This window comes from Rhamphochromis sp. 'chilingali', assembly GCF_963969265.1.
Source record: "Rhamphochromis sp. 'chilingali' genome assembly, chromosome: 18".
In the NCBI taxonomy this organism is placed as follows: domain Eukaryota; kingdom Metazoa; phylum Chordata; class Actinopteri; order Cichliformes; family Cichlidae; genus Rhamphochromis; species Rhamphochromis sp. 'chilingali'.
The window spans coordinates 19,582,704-19,602,067 of NC_137945.1; the positions used below are offsets into that span (position 1 = coordinate 19,582,704).

At 41.1% G+C, this 19,364-nt stretch overlaps 1 protein-coding gene across 2 annotated transcripts in view; it reads left to right on the forward strand.

Moving 5' to 3' along the window:
- The window catches only part of pola1 (polymerase (DNA directed), alpha 1), a 64,021-nt gene that overhangs the window by 8,443 nt on the left and 36,214 nt on the right, over positions 1–19,364 (forward strand). For both annotated transcript variants that reach the window (XM_080864927.1, XM_080864928.1), the window contains exons 22-30: positions 1,119–1,238; positions 1,339–1,429; positions 1,522–1,646; positions 1,779–1,928; positions 3,865–3,987; positions 18,260–18,292; positions 18,608–18,700; positions 18,804–19,009; positions 19,125–19,257. In XM_080864927.1, coding sequence (XP_080721053.1) covers positions 1,119–1,238; positions 1,339–1,429; positions 1,522–1,646; positions 1,779–1,928; positions 3,865–3,987; positions 18,260–18,292; positions 18,608–18,700; positions 18,804–19,009; positions 19,125–19,257 — 1,074 coding nt within the window. The remainder of the gene's footprint in view (positions 1–1,118; positions 1,239–1,338; positions 1,430–1,521; positions 1,647–1,778; positions 1,929–3,864; positions 3,988–18,259; positions 18,293–18,607; positions 18,701–18,803; positions 19,010–19,124; positions 19,258–19,364) is intronic.

Here is a 19,364-nt window from a genome sequence, read left to right on the forward strand (position 1 = left end):
GAACAGCCACAGTCATTTAAGCTGTATCGTTATGAGTCTGCATGGCGTTAATGTCAGGGCTGTGTGCTGTGGGTCTGGGTAAGATGTTGATATTTTTATGCTGGATTGTCATGTGCTTTCTGTATCTTGGTATTTTCTGCAAAGGCAACAGGTGAGATGTTGAAAGCAGCTTTATTCAAACAGAGTGCTCATTTCAAAAAGCATAAAATTTAATTGTAGGGTCGTATTTTAAAGCAGTTGGTTTCAGGAGCTACAGTTTTACATATTTGTGTTGGAAATGATAACTGTTTCACTGAGTTTTCAATTAATTCATTTTTTACGAGTTTCTTGATATCATAAATTTAGCATTTAGTACCAATAACAGAATTACATGACCTTTGGTATCCAGCTTGATTCAGCTAAAATAGCAAACATGTATTTCAGGGCGATCACACCGTAGTCTTTCTGCCTTTCTGATTATTGAGTTGAGGCAGATTTACAGTGACTATAGACCAACTGATATCCAATATTTTAGCTTTTTTTTAAGAGCGATTAAAAATATGACATTCGAATTTATCGGCTAATATATAATTTTTTTTTTCCTTTTGTCTTTTGGACACACAATACAGTAAACAGACTTCCCACTCCCAACGTTTGTTATTTTTACTTGTTTATTTACTCATTTCCGTTTTACTCAGCTCTGCTTGGATCAGCTCTTCGGTCCAAATGTGTGTGTTTCCAACAGGGAAGTTGCAGTGTGCCCTCTGGTGGGCAGATTATACAATGTCAGCACTCGTAACATGGGTTGACGGGTTTTTCTCCAATCTTTTATCTACTTTTTAAAATTTTTATAATGCTGATATCAGTAAAAACAACTAAAAATGCTGTCACAATCCACTCACACTTGTCTGACAAAGTTTTTTTTACTTCACAAAACTATTATTCTTTCAAACTTCTGCCTTCATTCATTCGTGTTTTTAACCGACTTGTTTCAAGTCCAAACCAACATGTTTTCCCATTTTCTTTGAGGCAAAAAAAAAAAAATCCTTTTTTGACATCTTGTTCTGGAAGCTCTAATCGCCGTATGTGACAGAAAATGTCCTGGAAAATGAGTTTTTCTCCCTGCTTTGTCTCTGCAGTCTCGTACTCTGATGGGAGGCCGCTCTGAGAGGAACGAGTTCCTGCTGCTTCATGCCTTCCACGAGAAAGACTACATCGTCCCTGACAAACCTTCTTTCAAAAAAGCACAGCTCGAGACGGTGAAGATGCAGCCAAATAACACACGCAGCTGAATTTTTGTTTTTTCCAAATTAGTTAATTGAAATAAAGCTCCTTCTATTTTTTTCTTTTTTTTTCCAGGCTGAAGGCGAAGATGATGTGGATGCAGGCAAAGGCAAGAGGAAGAAGAAGGCAGCCTATGCTGGAGGTTTGGTGCTGGATCCTAAAGTTGGTAAGCACTGGGCATGTCTAAAAAAATGTATTTACTCACCTTGTTTTTTCATGTTTACGCAATTATTTTAACTCTCTTCTTCTCATTTTTAGGTTTCTATGATAAGTTTGTGCTGCTGCTTGACTTCAACAGTCTGTATCCTTCAATCATCCAAGAGTTCAACATCTGCTTCACCACCGTGCAGAGGGAGGCTCAGAACTCCCAGAAGAAGAAAGAGGTAGTGTTCAAAAACTGGTCACAAGTTGTGTTTATAGGTTGAGCCTGTTGTCCAGCTACGTTAATGCTAAATGCTTCGGATTCGAGATTCAATTCATTTACACACTTTTGACTTGTGTTTTCATGGCAACAGGTGGATGACCCAGAGGAAATTCCCGAGATTCCAGATCCTAACCTAGAAATGGGAATCCTGCCCAAGGAAATCAGGAAGCTGGTTGAACGGCGTAAGCAGGTCAAAGGGCTCATGAAACAGCAAGACATCAACCCAGATCTCTACCTGCAGGTACACACGTGAACACACACTAGCGGTAGGGGTGGTATTTGTGAGCTGGTGTCAGAATAGAACAGAGAAGCTTTATTGTTATTGCATGTGACGTCTTTCGTGAATGAAAAGTCTTTTTTCCATTGGTACCTACTCGGATCGACTCACCACGGTTTTCCATTAGGTCATAGTACCTGGTACCCCCTGCTCTGACAAGGGCTCCAAAGCGATCCGAGCAGGTAGGGCTGCTCAATTAATCGAATTTTAATCACGATTACGATCTGGGCTTTCAACGATCATTAAAAATGACTGAGCCGATTATTAGCCCCTCCCTCATTTATCCGCGACACCTTAAAGGCCGGTCCGTGAAAACCGGTCCGTGGCGCAAAAAAGGTTGGAGACCGCTGATTAAGAAGACCCGAGGGAAGCTCGGAAAGCTAAGCAGAAGTTATTTGGAGAGTGACTGCCGTTGGTTGAAAAGAGAGTTTAAAAAAAAAAAAAAAAAAAACTTCAGTGGTGTTGCACACCATTTTATATTATTTTTTTAAAGTCATTGTTAACCTTTTAAAGCCGGTCAGAGCAGCACGCTCCGTTTTGCGTAACTATTTTTAAATCCCTGTAGAACCTGAACCGTGTAAGCTAGCGCAATAATTTGTTTTGCATATGAAACCGGAGGAGTTGTACTTACATCTGATGCCATCAGCTTGTCCTCGGTCACGGTTTCCTTCCACATATAGCTTTGCAAAAATTGCATAAAAAGCGCTTGCAGGAACAAAAACATAATATTCCAGAAACACGCTTTGCCGATCCTATCAGCTGTTCGTAACACTTCCCACAGTGAAATGAGGCACATGCTGTTTTCTTTGCAAATTTGCATCATAGGATTGTTTTTTGTTTTTCCTGCAGTATATAAAAATTGGTGTATCTCCAAAATAAAACTATGAAGACACTCAAAATAAATTTCCTGTGGTGGGAAACTATTTTTTGCAACTTTATTGTATTTAAAGTTTTGAGGGATAAACCTCTTAAATTTCTCCAAGTAGAAATATATGTAAACAAAACAAAAGCGATTTTCAATTTTTTTTGTAGTTTATTGCACTTTTTTGCAATTTATGTAATTACTATGGACTTAATGCATACATATTATTAAAATATGGGCTATAACAGTTGTATTGATGTATAGCAACTTGAAATGCTCCCACAAATGGCACTACAGCATGTAAAAAAAAATAAAATAATATAAGCTCTGGTGGACTTGGTTCCATAGTAGGTCTTAAAGGGTTAAATAAATATCGTCAAATAATCGTGATCTCAATTTCAGTGAAAATAATCGTGATTATCATTTTTGCCATAATCGAGCAGCCCTACGAGCAGGTACTGAAATGTGACGTCATCAGACTTGTAAACAAGACGCCACTGATCAGCCAATCAGTGGCGTCTTGTTTACGAAATTCAAAACCACCCCAGCAACGAGGGAAATGGCTACAAGAAACAACGCCGTGGTCCCCAAGTCGGACGAAAAGTCACAGACGGAGCAGCAGGTTTATTGTCGCCTCGATGTCCACCTTTGTTATAGCGTTCGTGTCGCATACTAATTACGTCACGGGATGCTCAGACGTGTTGCTATAACAACAACCAAGCACATTGGGTGGTATTCAATTGTTATGCAAAACCAGACTATCCGAGTCAAGCCCTGGCAAGTCGATCCGAGTAGGTACTAATGGAAAGACGGCTAAAGTTGCACACATACTCAATAAATGAAAAACAATATGTAATAATATATAAAAATCAGTGCAGTGTATAAAACAGTGTACCTAAGAAATGGCAGAAACTTAGATGAGACTGATGGAAAGCGCCACACCATATCATATCGGATTAATTAAATCTGTTGTTGAATATTTTGCTGCGCTGCACTCATTTTAGCCGGTTTTCCCATTGGAATATTTTTGTCCCTCAGTACGACATCCGTCAGAAGGCTCTGAAGCTGACTGCTAACAGTATGTACGGTTGCCTGGGATTCAGCTACAGCCGCTTTTACGCCAAGCCACTTGCTGCCCTGGTTACACACAAGGGTAGGGAGGTGAGTACACAAACACACTGCTGACTTTAAAGGCTATGTGGACCTCGAGCGTTTTAGCTGTAAAGCTTTGTTTTTAGAGCAGTATCTGGATCTATAAAATGCACCAAATACACTGAGACTGATTAAATACAAGTTTATCCTACTTTCTTTTGAAAAGTGTAAAGAACAGTCCAACGTTCATCCACAAGAGGGCACAGCTACATTATATTCAGCACTGTGCAACACTCCTTACTCTGGCCTATTTTCTTTGACTTGTCATTTGTTTTCTGCTTTATCCTGACTCACATTTGTTTCTACAAATGTCTTTGTTTCTCCCACACCCTGTGCCCTTTTCTGTCTCCCAAATATGATTACATCTTCAATTTCATTTAGTCAGAATAAGAGACTTTCCTTATTTTCGGTGATATCAGTGACACTATGCAAGTATTTTCCAATAACAGAATGCCACGGGCACTCTTGAATCTAACCCTCTCCATTTAAAGTCTCATTGTGTAAGCACTTCTTTCAACACACAAATGGAATGACAGTGGCATGCACGCTCAATAAATTGGTGCAAAGATGCATGTGTACTGCATGACATAAACAGCTAAAGCTGGTATTGTAACTGAACACCCCACACACACACGAGCACACACACACTCACACTCTCCCACTATGTCAGTGGTAGTACTCATGTTCATTTAATGAGCTCTAACAGTACAAGTCCTCAGCAGAGGCATCAGGCTTTGCCTCAGGGGAGTCCTTCATTAAGATCCCCTTACACACTCATTGTGCTCCCTAATAGAGGGCAGGGCAGTAACTCACTGTGCGTGTTTGTTATTTTGTCAGTCCGTTTGGGCCTCCAGTCATGCTTGTTGTTCAGCTGACAGAGCTACATTGTTAAAGTTGTGTATTGGATTTGCTGCTGCAGGTGGGAGTTTCTGTCCCTCAACACTTCACCGCTTATATCTTGTAGTTCGTATTTATCAACAGCCTGAGGTAGATGGGTTCATTTACATTTGTACCTCCTGCTTGCTTTACATAATCCGGGAAGCATCACCATTCTCGTGTAAGGAGTAGACTAGATTTCCATTATTCGAAGGCTTTGCTCTTGCCCGTGTTGCTAGATTTAGAAGCCCTAATTTAATCATGTGGAATAGACTTACAGCTAGCAGCTATTTTCACAACCTTTCTTGTTGATTTATTTGTTGTATAAAAACTGAAACCTCAAAGTTATTTATCACAGGAGGGCCAGAAATCCAAATTTAGTTGGAGAAAATGCTGACACAGATGTCACCATTAGTGAGTCACATTAAGATAGTTATATGCTACACCTTCAAGCTGATCACTCTGCTGGTGCCTGGAAGTAAGAAGGTTTCACTAGAACAGATTCGATTGGGTACATTGAGAATACAGATACTGATGTCCAATGTCCCTGAAGCAAAAGGGAGTTCGCATCATACATAATGGGATTATACATATCTAACCAAGGCTGTATTAAAAACCTGTGAAGCATAAGTGGTGTAACAGTAAAATGATGCAGCTGGAGCTCTTTTGTAATGGTGGGACTGGAAGGATGTGAAATTGTCCTTGCTTTTGAAAAAGTCTAACAACAACTGATGTGTATATAAAAGATGTTTTGTTTTTGTTTTTTGTGCTTCATGAACAAAACATTTTCATCATGTCCGCACAGAAATGGAGCATTTTTGTTGCCCATTATCCATAGCATGCTAACAGGATTACCATTAAGAGCTGAGCAGACATCATCCCAATCTATATCTGAATCTGGGACTCCTTTGCCCCCATATGGAGCTCACACTGACGGTGGCGAGTCCTTGTTACGGTCAGTATAAAAGATGGAGGTAGCTACAGCGATTGGTTTCTGAAGCCTTGAAGAGTGTTTTCATTTCAAATGCAGGTTTATTTTTATTTTTGTTTTTTATCCTGAAGCTATGCCCATATTTAATACTGTTTGTGGTACTTTGTGTAGATGGCTGTATCCTCAGTGTTGAGAAGAGGGCAGGGTGTAGATTAGGTTTGGTCGACTGACCCGTTTGCCACGGAATATCGAACAGTCCTCGAGGCCTGGTGCGAGTCATGCGCGTCTGCCCCAGGCTTCTTCCACCCGTCCTATCAAAATAAAGCATAAAAACATAAATTACTGTTATTGAAGAGTCGCTTGGTTACCTGATTTTTACCTGATTATCTGTTGCAGTTACTCCTCAATGAAATGATTATTCCTTAATTAGTATTATTAATAATTATTACTCTAATTAGTATGTTCAGCGGTAAATGGGCTTGTTCTTATGTAGCGCTTTTCTACTCTACTCAAAGCGTTTTATACAACACGCCTCAGTCACCCCAGCACTTTTTTCTTCCTAAGTGGTGCTTTCTAACATTCACATTTTCATGAACGCATCAGAGGAGCAACTTGAGGTTCTGTATCTTACTTAGACATGCAGATGGGAGCAGCCAGGCATTGAACGGCCCACCTTTCAGTTAGTAAAGTCCCTACATCCTGAGCTACAGCCACCCAAGTATGAAGTCAACCTCCAAGCATCACAATGTGACACAAATACATTTGCCAGGATCAAATACCTTACTACTCTACAGTTATCCTTACACAGTTGCTGAACATTATAAGCCTTTATACAGAAGGTTATACTGGTGGTATGTCTCATTAGACTGCATTGGGTTTATCAAGGTGTACTTAATAATGTGTCAGCTGAGTGTTTATACTAATAGTGATTCAGATGCTTTGCAGGTTTGTTGGAAACTAAAATTTCCTCCAAAGTTTTCTAAAACTTCTCAAGTTGTCCTGTGTGGCGAGGAGGCTGTAAGCAAATTGGATGTAGGACTTCAGTACACTACAGAGAGACGTGCGTCAAAAAGGTCATCAGTCAGTGTGCGGTGTACACACACGTACCTCGGCTTGCTGATGAAGCAGGAGATCCCACTTCACACAATCTTAGTGTTTTGTTTACTTTGTATCTATGATCCTACCACAACTCTATTTATATAGCAGCTTGTGTGTTTGGAGAGCGCGTGGCTTCAGCACCAGCCTGCTGATAATAAGGCAACATGCTGTGGAAGATATTCTTTGAAATTTACTTTTTGTCAGTTTTACTTGTATATAAGTGTGTGTGTGTGTGTGTGTGTGTGTGTGTGTGTGTGTGTGTGTATAAATCTTATAGCATCTAAAATAGGATTTTTGTAGGACAGTTTTTCCAGCACTTGAGCATCGTATGCTCGTCAAGGAAAAGCAGCAGATCAGCAGTAGTACGAACCAAATGTGTCTGTTTTACTGAATTGTACAGAGTCCTAAAGTTAACAGGAGGCAAGCCGAGTAGTTCTCGGTAGTTTCCGACTGCAGCGAGCCAGAAAAGCCAGCTGGCATTTATAACTGGGTTTCTAGTGTATTTGTGGGCATTGCCATTTGCACTCCCACCCCCATTTTAATCGTCACATTTGCACTCCACTTTCATCTCATGATTTAGGAGGCTTTTTATTTTTGTAATTGTAACATGTACACTGATCACCACTCTGTCCACAGTGTAAATCCACCCTCCTCTCGCGCCCCTGCGTTCCCTTCATCTGTTTGGATGAGTGTCCAGAGTGAATGTTCATGTGTTCTCTGTATTTATTGATTGGCCCGGCTCTCATCTTTCTCTCGCTCTCGTTTTAAAATGAGGCCTAACCCCCCAGTGTGGCCGGATGGCTCAGGCTGCAGGCCACGGCAGTGTCTCAGCCCTGGGCTTAGATGGGGGTTGACAGACCCTTGGCTGTGGACCTTCTGATCAAATTTGCCAACTTAGGAGGGGAAAGCCCCCCACTTACATCTCCTCCTGATTCTTGTGCGTCTTCCTTGGGTATGTCTTCTATCGTGTGTGTGTGTGTGTGTGTGTGTGTGTGTGTGTGTGTGTGTGTGTGTGTGTGTGTGTGTGTGTGCTACTACTACCCATCTGTGTGTGCGTGCACAAGTGCTACTGGCCGAACTCTGCCCTTTGTCGGGACCATTTGTTGTGGCCCTGTTCTGTCCTGGTATGTGTGGGTATTAAAGGGGGGGATGATGGGTATTAAGAGGAAGGTGAAGGTTTAGGATTACACAGTCAAGGGTCCTCCACAGATTGATGTCCCCCTCACTCCCTCAGCGTTATTTTGGGTTCTTTTGTATGTTCGCCAGAGAGCATTTGGGTGCAGAGAAATGGTTGTATGACACAGACAGACAGCTTGCACACATGTGATTATTTCGTTTTTAATTTTATTTATTTATTTTTTGTTAATGGGTTGATAAATGCATCTGTCACACCAGAAAGATCTTTTTTTGGCCACAGGCTGCTGGATCTCCGAATTCATCCACTAAATGAGGAGATTTTAATTTGGGGGGGAAAGGTTTCCGCAAACCTGCTTAGGGATGACGAATCAGCTGCAGGTTTAGAACAACTACATGATTTTTCCTTTGTTGACCTGTGTTATTGTTAATGTTTCTAGTCACTTGAAATGGCAAAGAGTCTGTACTTGAATTTAATTTGTGTTTATGAAATCAGAAGCTCGCTTTTTAAAATTCTCAATTGTTTAGTTTGGCCTGCTTCTCTTGCATGATGGTGTGTTTACGTCGTCCTAATCGAGTGATGTTCACAGCGCAGGCCGAGGGAAGCTGCTTATTGTTGCGGATCGCAGATTGGTTTGACCTTTGACCCTTTTGCCTGCAAATCTGACAACCATTAGCAGGTGTGTGTCTCTCCGGATGGAGGGTGACTCCTAAAAGCCATTCTGCTGTAATTGAGTCTCTGTCCTTGTGTTTAAAAACAGCCTGACAGGAGCTCGTAGTTGACATTATTGGCTGGCATGCAGAGTGAAGATAGAAGCTGGCTTCTGTAACGGAGCTGAGGGTGCAGAGAGGTCAGAGTTTGGTTTAGGTTAAACCCTCTCCCGTACGTACGTGTGTGCAAGGGTGCATGTGCTCGTAATGAAGTCTAAGTAAATATTGTTGCCCCTGGTGTCCCTTGTTCTGCTTCTGTATCATCTCTCTTGTCTCAAGAATCACAAATCAGTTCCCAGAATTAGACACAGAAATACCTGAACCAACCTATCACGTCTCATTTGTGGTCGCATCTGTCAGACTGCATGCTCTGATGTCATGTGAGTAAATACTGTTGCCCTCATTTCTTTCATTGAGGGTTTCAGAATCACAGTGGTCATTTTTACATTTCCCTGAATTAGACATAAGAATACATAAGCCTGCCTACTCCGCCGGTGCGTTTGGGGAAATGAGGGCTGCGATGTTTCCATGATCCTGTAGTCCTTTTAAAGAGTGGGCTTTTCTCTTGATAGGAGTGGACTTAACAAATAGTCACATGGGAGCAGCGCTGCTATTCTGGCATCAATAGCGTGTCTGTGAGGGCGGACGGTGGACCGCGCAGGGGCTCAGAGTTTAAACGGCGACTTCGTAACACCTGCTAATGAGGCCATGTGAGAATGAGCTTATGGCAGAGATTATAATTGATAATGGATTCATCTGGCGTGCATTTGAATTTATTTGTTTACTTTATAACTTTATTTTGAAAAGTTCTATATAAATACTAATAAACTAAATAAGGGTTTGTTTTCCCTCAGAATTATTTATTCTATGGATTTTGTTCCCACATAAACATGTTTTATGAGTGAGCAGCTATTTAAATTTTACATAAAGAAGAACCACATTTTGAGTCTTTTCAAACGCAGCTTTTAACATTTTAAAAAAGATTAACTTCAGTAGCACAAGTTTTTAAAATTCATTTTAGTGACTTTGTTCTAAATCAATGGCAGCCATACTGAGTAATAATTAGTATTAATAATAGTAGTAAATAATTCATAATAACAATACTAAATCATCAATAATTATAGTGACTGACCCCCAAAAAGAGCATTACTATTTACCCTGTGGAGTGAGTTGAATTTATTTATAGTGTTAGCTTTTAGTTAGGGGTGCAATGATATTCGTATCGATATTGAACCGTTCGATACAGTGCTTTCGGTTCGGTACGCATATGTATCGAACAATACAACATTTGTAATTTATTTTATCAATTTTCCTTCTGACGATGCTGTCTGTGTTGAGCGCTCAGTGAATCTGTGTTCGACTACTCCGCCTAGGCTGCACTGTCCAGCGCAGATCCACTGAGCGCTCAACACAGACAGCATAGTCAGAAGGAAGAGTGCAGGGCAAGCTAGCAAGACAGAAGTTAAGCTCTACTTGCAACAAGCAAATTGAACCTCATTCAGATCTGGCGTTTGGAATTATTTTGGTTTTCATGTGACGTATGACCCTGAAGGTAAGCGAGTCATGGACTAAAGTAAAACAGTATGTTGGATGTGCCGTGCAATGCTCAATTACATTGGTGTGAACTAGTGTGTTAGCGCAGTTAGCTCGTTAACGTGTTGGCCGTCTAGCCCCATGCACGGAGCGATCGGCGGTAGCTCGTTAACGGAGATTTGCCGTGTTGTGGCGTTAAGGTCATTTCAACGAGATTAACCTGAAAGCACTAGTGGGAACACAACGAATATGACTGCACATTTACGCCGACATCATCCTAGTGCAAAGACAAAAACAACAAGCATGCATGCTACAAACTTTAGCCGAGTCATTTAGACCGCTGTTAGCACATGATTCTCCTTATGCTGCTGAGAATATAGCCCAGAAGAAGCGGATAGTATAGCTTTTATTTTGGAAAGAGCCATTTCTCTGTAATAAACTCTCTTTTCCAAAGATGAGTGATTCCTCAATCAGATACAGGGCTTGCAATATCGCTAGCCCGACGTCCCGAAGCTAGCGATTTTTTCAGTCGGGCTACCAAAATCTATCTCTTCCCTGCCCGTCGGGCTATTGTAGGAAGGAAAAATATATGTCAATGCTTTTGCATTCTTTCAGAAATGTAGCTGGGTAATTATGTCATTGGCATCGGTGAGCCACTGTCAATATGTGACATATTGAAATCGCGTTTGAATTTGCGCTTGTTTTTTTGCTTTCACTTTGCAATCGTGCGAACTGTGTATAGAGAGCGACAGTACTGATCTGTGAGTGATGATAATTTGTGCACCAATTCCTCTGACATCGTCTTATTAATCGTTAGCTTACTATGCAAACATGACAAGTGAAATCTCCTGCAGCAAGCTTAAACATGTGAGAGGTTGATCACGCAGAGAATCGCTGAGCTTATGTGAGTGCGTGTGTAAAAGCATTTCAGTTCTGCTGAGCCAAATAAGACAGGTCAGGGTGAAGAAGTGACAGCCAAAGAAAAGCTTACCACAAAACGGAGAAGTTATGACAAATCAGACTATAAGGCAAAAAGAAAGTGCAGCTTTATGGTTTCATGGACAAAAGAATTTCTGTGGCTGCAATATGACGAGCTAAATAACCAGGGCTGCACATAAGTGGTCCGCAGGTGTGCATTCGCTGTCAAAATAAAAAACACGCACAAGGGTGAGGGTTAAATTTAAAAACTGTACTTTTGAGTTAAAATATATATTTATAATTTTAATAAATGACAAATTAAAAACGCATGAACATTTTTTTGTATCGAAAAAATATCGAACCGTGACACCAAAGTATCGAACCGAACCGAACCGTGAATTTTGTGTATCGTTGCACCCCTACTTTTAGTGATTAGTAAAACCAGATATTTGAGATTAAATCATCATTATTCCACATTTTGTTGCATGCCAGTGCTTTTTTTTTCCTTTGCTTTGCTTTTTGGGAACCATTTCTTTCTCAAATTCACTCCCCACCAACCAGTGGCATATTTAGTTGAGTACTTCGACGGTCTAGCATCTTTCAAAAGTTAGTAAGTCCCTCTGACTGTTGCTTTATTCCCCAGGCGCTCACTCTATTCGATAGAGCCATAGATTTGATTTGGTGTAGATTTCAAAAGCATGAATAATCATTTAAATTCATGATAATCATGATTTAATTATTGGCCACAATAATTTTCACTGCTTTTTTTTTTTTTTTTTTTTTTTTTTTTTTTTGTCTTCATGACAGCTGTATTGCACCCCCATTTAAAAATAAATAAATAAAATAAATAAAAGTAATAAAAAGTCTGGCTTCACTGCTGCTCTTGTGTATCTGCCATTATATTGCTTATTTACTTGACAATGTATTAAAAACTTGGCTGAGAAAATGCAGTGACATACCAGGATGCGCCTTTTCCTGCTATTAAAGTACAGTATTATAATTGAGCGGACAGCAGGAGGATTGTTGTCATTGTTGAGTTATTTTCAATCAGTGTCGGCGTTTGTGATCTTGGCCGGTTGTATTAAATCAGTCACAGCTTTACAACAGATTGACCTTCCCGATGGCAGACATGAGAACACAGCTATGGCATCTGCCAGGACAGGTGTGTGTGTGTGTGTGTGTGTTGTGCTCTGTGCTCTGTGCTCGTGAATTCTTGCGTGCAAGTGAAATCATTTTAGTGAAAGAAGGACTTTCGGTCTCTGTGGGTGTGTACGGAGGTGTGTGCAGATATAACTTCACGGTAGCAGAAGAGAGCCTGTAAATCTTTTATGCATCTTTGCGTGTGCGAGGCTGTGTTCGTGAAAGAGTTTTGCAAACTTGTGTGTGTGTGCTCAAGTGCCTTGTGGACATGTTGTGTGTATGTCACCCCGCCACCCCCCAGCTCTGACAGTGGTGTGTTCCTCCACAGGTGCTATTTCAGTCGACCGACTGTCATCCCAAAATGCTTTTCAGCTGAGTGCTTTTCAAAACAATCGTCACTGGTGCCCCAGACTCTTTTTACAAGGGCCCTCTGCTACACAGAGGTTTAACATGCCGCTTCTGATCTGCTGATCAGTAGAAGGATGTATGTGGTGTGTATGTGTGTGTGCCAGAGTTCAAGATGTAATGATAATGGGGGGGGTGGGGGGGCTCGCGCATTTATCTTTTGTCTTTACTGCTGCCTTTCAGTCTGCAAACCACTCATCACTCAACCAAGCAGGTCAGTTAAGAGTAATATTCTTATTAAAATGACAGCCTGGCAAAAGACAAAAGATATTTTGATGAGAAGTGTATGAGGGTTGGGGGGGTAGTGGATTCAAATAAAGAATACACGAGATTGACGTGACAACAAGACATGTAAGGCCTTAATAGATGAGGCCAACAAAAAGCTGAGCAACAGCTGGGAAAAGGAGGATATCACAACAAGGCTGAACCACTCATCAATTAGCATGACAGGGTGCAATAACGCACAGCTAATGGGTACAGCTCGTGTGCAGGCACACAGGTGCACATGCAAAGACATGAGGCGCTGTTAAAAGCACTAAATGAAAAGCTGTGAAAAGTCAAGTCAAAGACGGCGGGAAAATGCAGCTTTTAAAGTGAGATATTAGGACGGGTATTGAAAAGTGTCGATGGGTTTGTGTTAAGCGGCTTTGTAACAATATTCAGTCTGAAATCCATTGCTACCTTTTAAACTTTGATTTAAAGTCTGAGTTGTATTCAGCTGGACAGGAGGTGTTATTTCCCTTAGACTTTGCCTCCTGTAGTTGTTACTCCTGGTCACTTTTTTCTTTTCTGGTTTTTTTTTTTTTTTTTTTTTTTTTTTTTTTTTGGCATCTTTGAATGTTGCAAACTAGTGGTAGTACCACTTAACCAAAGTACATCTTCTGGAGCCCTGAAGTCTGTGTGTTCGAGGCACAAGGCAGATTTGTTGGGTACATTAGGTTTTAAAAATGAGTAGTGCAAAGGAAAAATGCCACATGGAAGCTGCATGTCAGTGTAAAACTCGTGCAGGAATACCGCACTAATGCTTTAACTGCTGAATCTAAACTTGGAGCGTCTGAAAATGCTGCTGCTGCTGCCAACTGCAGTGTCTTGACTCTGCTGCAAGTCACAGGTTTATGTTTATTGCAGGGTTTGCATTCAAGTAGGGCACACTGGTTGGATAGCAAAGCGTTGCAGATGTGTTCTTGATGGCCAGGTGAAAAATGTTGAGTTTGTTAAATAAATCTTTTGCAGTGATCACAAAAGCTATTTGTTTACATGATTAATTAAACTGTGGGTTGTGGAGCGTTCACCTCTTTCAGATACTAAAGTAGGACATGGTAGAAAACATTTGAGAACCATTGATGTAGGTCAGTGCAGATCTCGTGATACCATATGTGACTATGTGATATTCAGTATGACCATATTAATGTGAACTAAACGTCTGCAGTAGCTATGTGATTATTTCTTTCAAATCAAATGAACCAAAGCTAGGCACTCTAGGGTCGAAGACTGTGGCACATAATCTCAGTGCTTTTGAAATGGCTGGTTTGAAGGCGGGGCTAGGACTTTGACCACTCAGAGCAGCGGCTGATGTTGCTGCATACGCACAGAATAGAATATATTCTACTTATTGCAAGGTATGTCCTTTTATTTGGTGTTTCAGTCCAAGGAATGCAACCTGACATGTGAGCCCTCACATGCAATGTGGCATCAAAAGGAAGGATGAGGTGAAACTGTGATTACAAACGTGAGAAATTCAGTCTCATGTGTTCTGTCCTGATCCTTCACTTTGCAGGAGCACTTGTCAGCGAGCTGCTCAATTACTGTCCGGTCTATTTACACTGTATTAACACCAAGGAGCCGGAAAGGATGAGAGGCAGGAATGTTAGAAAATTGGTTTTATAGTGTGAGGGAAAAAGAGCGACTCTGTAATTGGAAGATTTTGAATAGATTATCTAAATTCACTTTGTAGAAAATGGTTAAACTAAGGGAAGCAGCTTCACTGGTTGCAGGTATTAAGATGGCAAAACTCAGAAGTAATGATTGTTAAAATTGAAAGAACAACTCTTATTTCGTAGCTGGAGCGAAAATGCGATCGGCGCAAAAAGCCGAGCGAGGGTACAGACTGATCTGATCAATTTGATTGATGTTAGCAGGTTAACATTAAGCACTGTGAGCCCCTCTGCTGAGTTTTTTCAGATGTTTGGCCCAGAATGAGCGTCATTCACGGTGCTGACGAGTGCAGTCATCACGGTGAAGACATACATGCACTCTTTTTACCCCCTGGGGATGTGTGTTTGCATTGGTTCGTATAGTATGTGTATGCCGGTATGCGTTTAAAGATGAGCGCACGTGCACACACACTGTCAGTTGCACACATTCCAGCGTCATGGTCAAACGACTTGTCTTTCACACAGTTCATTCCTTAAAAGCAGTCTGTCCTGCTGGAACTGACAGCATATGGAAAACCTGTCTAAATGAGTCCACACATCAATTACATCAACGCATTCTCACCTCCTCGCTTGTCTGTCTTTCCCACATCTCCCCATTCATCACGTCTCTGCACTTTTTATTCAGTCCGTTCCATCATTTCAGCTTCGTCTCCTGGCTCTTTCTCCTTTCAATGCTTTTATTTTGCTGTTTTGTTATTATAAAAAAAAAAAAGTATTACTGGAGATTTCAAGATGGAGTACAAAAGCAGAGTTTTAGCCGAGTTTTGTTGATGTGATGATTGACACTGTGAGGATAATGAGCATGGCTAAGTTTCTCTAAGATGGTTCTCGTTTACTGTCTGCATCAGCAGGCCTGCATTAAAACATTGTCCTGGGCTCTGTTGGTGGGCGTGTGTTGTGCCAAGTAGCAATAAGCAATGAAATACAATCCATGGTGTCTATTTGATGACTGCATTTGTGAATTTTAAGATCTATCATACCCGGACTCTGTGGGTTTTTTCAAATTATTTTCCCCTTATCTTTATTCTCCTACATGTTTTGGCTGTTAGCTGGAGAACTTGAACTTCATCTTGTGATGTTTGCACTTGCTTTCTTTCGAATGGGACATTATGATGACTTATTTAATTTTTGCATTTAAGGAGTGGGAAGGTGACGTTTAAGGCTTTATATGCTGGCTTTATAGACAGCTAAGGTGAATGATTGTGGTTGAGGGTTAGATTAATCAACAAAGGTTATATTTTTGTTATGTCTGTAGAAAATACAAATAAATAAATAATATTAATGCTTTCTGTCACATTCATCTGTAAGTTAATTTGTCCTTTTTGGCAAATGAGGTCAACTCAGACTGTAAGTGTGTAGAGAATCAAAAACATACAAAAAGAACAGTTACACAACTAATTGTGATTTTTGGCTGATGTGGTGATGTGGACATTTCATTCTTATAAATGCTCTTTATTGTGATGCCTGTGCCTGCATTTTGTCCTGCAGTGGTGTCTGAACACCATCAGGATACGTTGGGTTTTGTTTAGAAATGTTCAAGTCAACAAACGAGGGATCTAATTATCAAATTAGCATTCCCATTGGGGTAGTTTATCTTTAGTTGCATTTGAATTTCCATGAGTTTTACTATGTCATGATTTATATCCTGCTGATTTTATAGTGTATTTTTTACTTTTTTGTCATTTTCCAACTTGGCCGGGGTCTTTCTGTGTGGAGTTTGCATGTTCTCCCCGTGTTTGCGTGGGTTCTCTCCGGGTACTCCGGCTTCCTCCCACTGTCCAAAGACATGCAGCTTGTGGGGATAGGTTAATTGGATAATCCAAATTGCCACTAGATGTGAATGTGCGAGTGAATGTGAGTGCGAATGGTTGTCTGTCCCTATGTGTTAGCCCTGCGACAGACTGGCGACCTGTCCAGGGTGTACCCTGCCTTTCGCCCCATGACAGCTGGGATAGGCTCCAGCACCCCCCGCGACCCTGAAAAGGATAAGCGGAAGCGAATGGATGGATGGATGAATTTTAGCGTCTGATGCAAATAATTTGGCTTGAAACGGCTCCTTTGTCTGATTATGTGACACTCGCATTGTTATCTTTATTTCTGATAATCCTCTGCTTCGTAAAATCATATTACCCAAGGAAAAAAAAATGTGTTGCTTCAACGGCTTAGTCACATGCACATGTGCACACACCAGTGCAAGGTGCTGGCCTAGTGTCTAACCAAGGACTCCTTAGCAGATGAGCCTGAACCATCACAGCTGCTTGTTGTGGTGTTTGTGTTTAGTAGCTGGCTGTATTTGAAACATCAACCTTCAGTTATAGTGTTTGGTATAGTTAAATGTCAAAATTATTTTCAAATGCATGGAATTTAAAAAAAGGAATAAATAAATGTGACCTTTAGTCTGACAGACTGAGCACATTTGGTGTCATCTTTACATTTTATTTTATACCTCTGAAAGATCATTTCCTCGGGCTCGTTTTCTGTCGTAAATAAACTACTCTACACTCGCTGCAGGCAGCTGTCATTCACATTTTAAACCACGAATTTACTTTTGCTTTTGCAGTGTTAAAAATGTCTCAAATTAGATTTGTATTCATGAATTATTGGAGTGGAGCACCTGTGCACTCAGTCTGAAGATTTATAAAGAGTTCTTTCATCTTCCTCTTTTCCAACCTTTCTTCTTCTGCTAAACAGGCAGGGGTCATTTTGTCTACAGCGAAATCCACTGCATAAGTGCAGAGGTGAAAAACTGTGTGTGTGTTTGTGGTAAGACCTTGACCTTGACTGCAGTCCCTAATGGAGAGGCTGTTCCCCTGAATGACTCAAACTCCCCCCGCCGTACAGCGGTATGTAGCAGCCCATAAAGCTTGCTTATGGCCCACTCTGGTTTCAGGGAGTGGAAGCCCGACCCCGCCCCTTCCTCACACTCTGAAATAGCCGCGTCCTTGTCCCCACACGGAGCACAGTGCGAGTCGGGGTGTATATATGCGGCTGTGGTTGATTGAGGAGCAGATTGCTGGTGACAGGTCACACTGCGTTCCGTCCCTCAGACCCCCCCAGATTAGCGACCTGAGATCCCCACACTGCCCTCCCTTCCTCTGGGCCCCCACCTGTTAGGATCCCTCTGCTGCTCAGAGCTTTCCTCACGCACACACACAGTGGTCAATCTGCATTTACAGAATTCTCTTATTTCTCCGTCAGTCAACCAGAAGGTTATAAAGGCCATTACAAGTCATTATGGTGTGTGTGTGTGTGTTGCCTGACTGTGAATTTGTGTGGGTTGAAAAGACGCCTGTCACAGCATGCTCTCATAATTGCCCTCTTAGCCAATTATCCCCCATTTAAAGCAAATCACCTGCTCTGCTCCCATGTCCACACAAATGTGTATATACACACACACACACACACACACACACACACACACACACACACACACACACACACACACACACACACACACACACACACACACACACAATTAATAACGCGGAAACTTAATATTTAATCATTTCATCTTCCTGAGTGACGTGTTTGTTTACTGTGCTTGTGTTGTGTTGTTTTTGTTGTTGGCATCGTTCAGAGTGTTGTCTCCTCTTTTCTCCAGATTTTGATGCACACGAAAGACATGGTTCAGAAGGTCAGTCATTACCAAGTTGTTCCTGTTTAATATCTCTAATATGATATGTAATTATGTGCAGAATAACGTAAAATGTACACGACAAATAATCCTTTTAATAATGACTTCTTCACTGGATCAGGACGCCTGGATTCTTGCATCTGTATTAAGCAGCTAAATGATAAACTTTGGGTTAAATATCATTTAATGAGTCAAATCTAACATTAGATTGTTTTAGAAATTGTGCAGTTTGATGTGTGTAATATTCACTTTATTATCCCAGTTTTAACTGTATGGATTCTTTCTTTCTCTCTCCCCCCCTTTTGTGTGACTCAGATGAATCTGGAAGTCATCTATGGAGATACTGACTCTATCATGATCAACACAAACAGCAAGTGTCTGGATGAAGTTTTTAAGCTTGGCAATAAGGTGTGTGCTTTGGGTGTTTTATCACTTTTTACATGCGCACCATGCAGTGGAGATTATAACCAGATGTTGACACTGAATCCGTGTGTTTGCACTTTGATCCCAGGTGAAGGCAGAAGTAAACAAGCTGTACAAACTATTGGAGATCGACATTGATGGTGTGTTCAAGTCTCTTTTGCTGCTGAAGAAGAAGAAGTATGCCGCCCTTGTGGTGGAACAACACGGAGAAGGACGTTTTAGCGTCAAGCAAGAGCTCAAAGGGTTGGACATCGTCCGTAGGGATTGGTGTGACCTGGCTAAGGAATGCGGCAAGTACGTCATGGGACATGGGAAACAGTTAGCGCGTCAGTATATGGAGCGCTGGAAGCACCTTACAAAAGATTTTCATTTGTAAGGAAAAATTCATTGTGTTTATTTATTTTTCTAGCTACGTGATTGGGCAGATCCTGTCTGATCAGAGTCGTGATGTCATTGTGGAGAACATCCAGAAACACCTGGTGGAGTTGGGAGAGAAGGTGGCTAGTGGAGACATACCACTGAACCAGTATGCGATCCACAAGGTGAGGGAATCACTGTTTGTGTTTACTTTTCATTTGATTAAAATGAGGCTTAAGACTCTGGACATGCTGGGTTTTTCTTTTGTGTTTTGCCATTCCCATTCTCATCT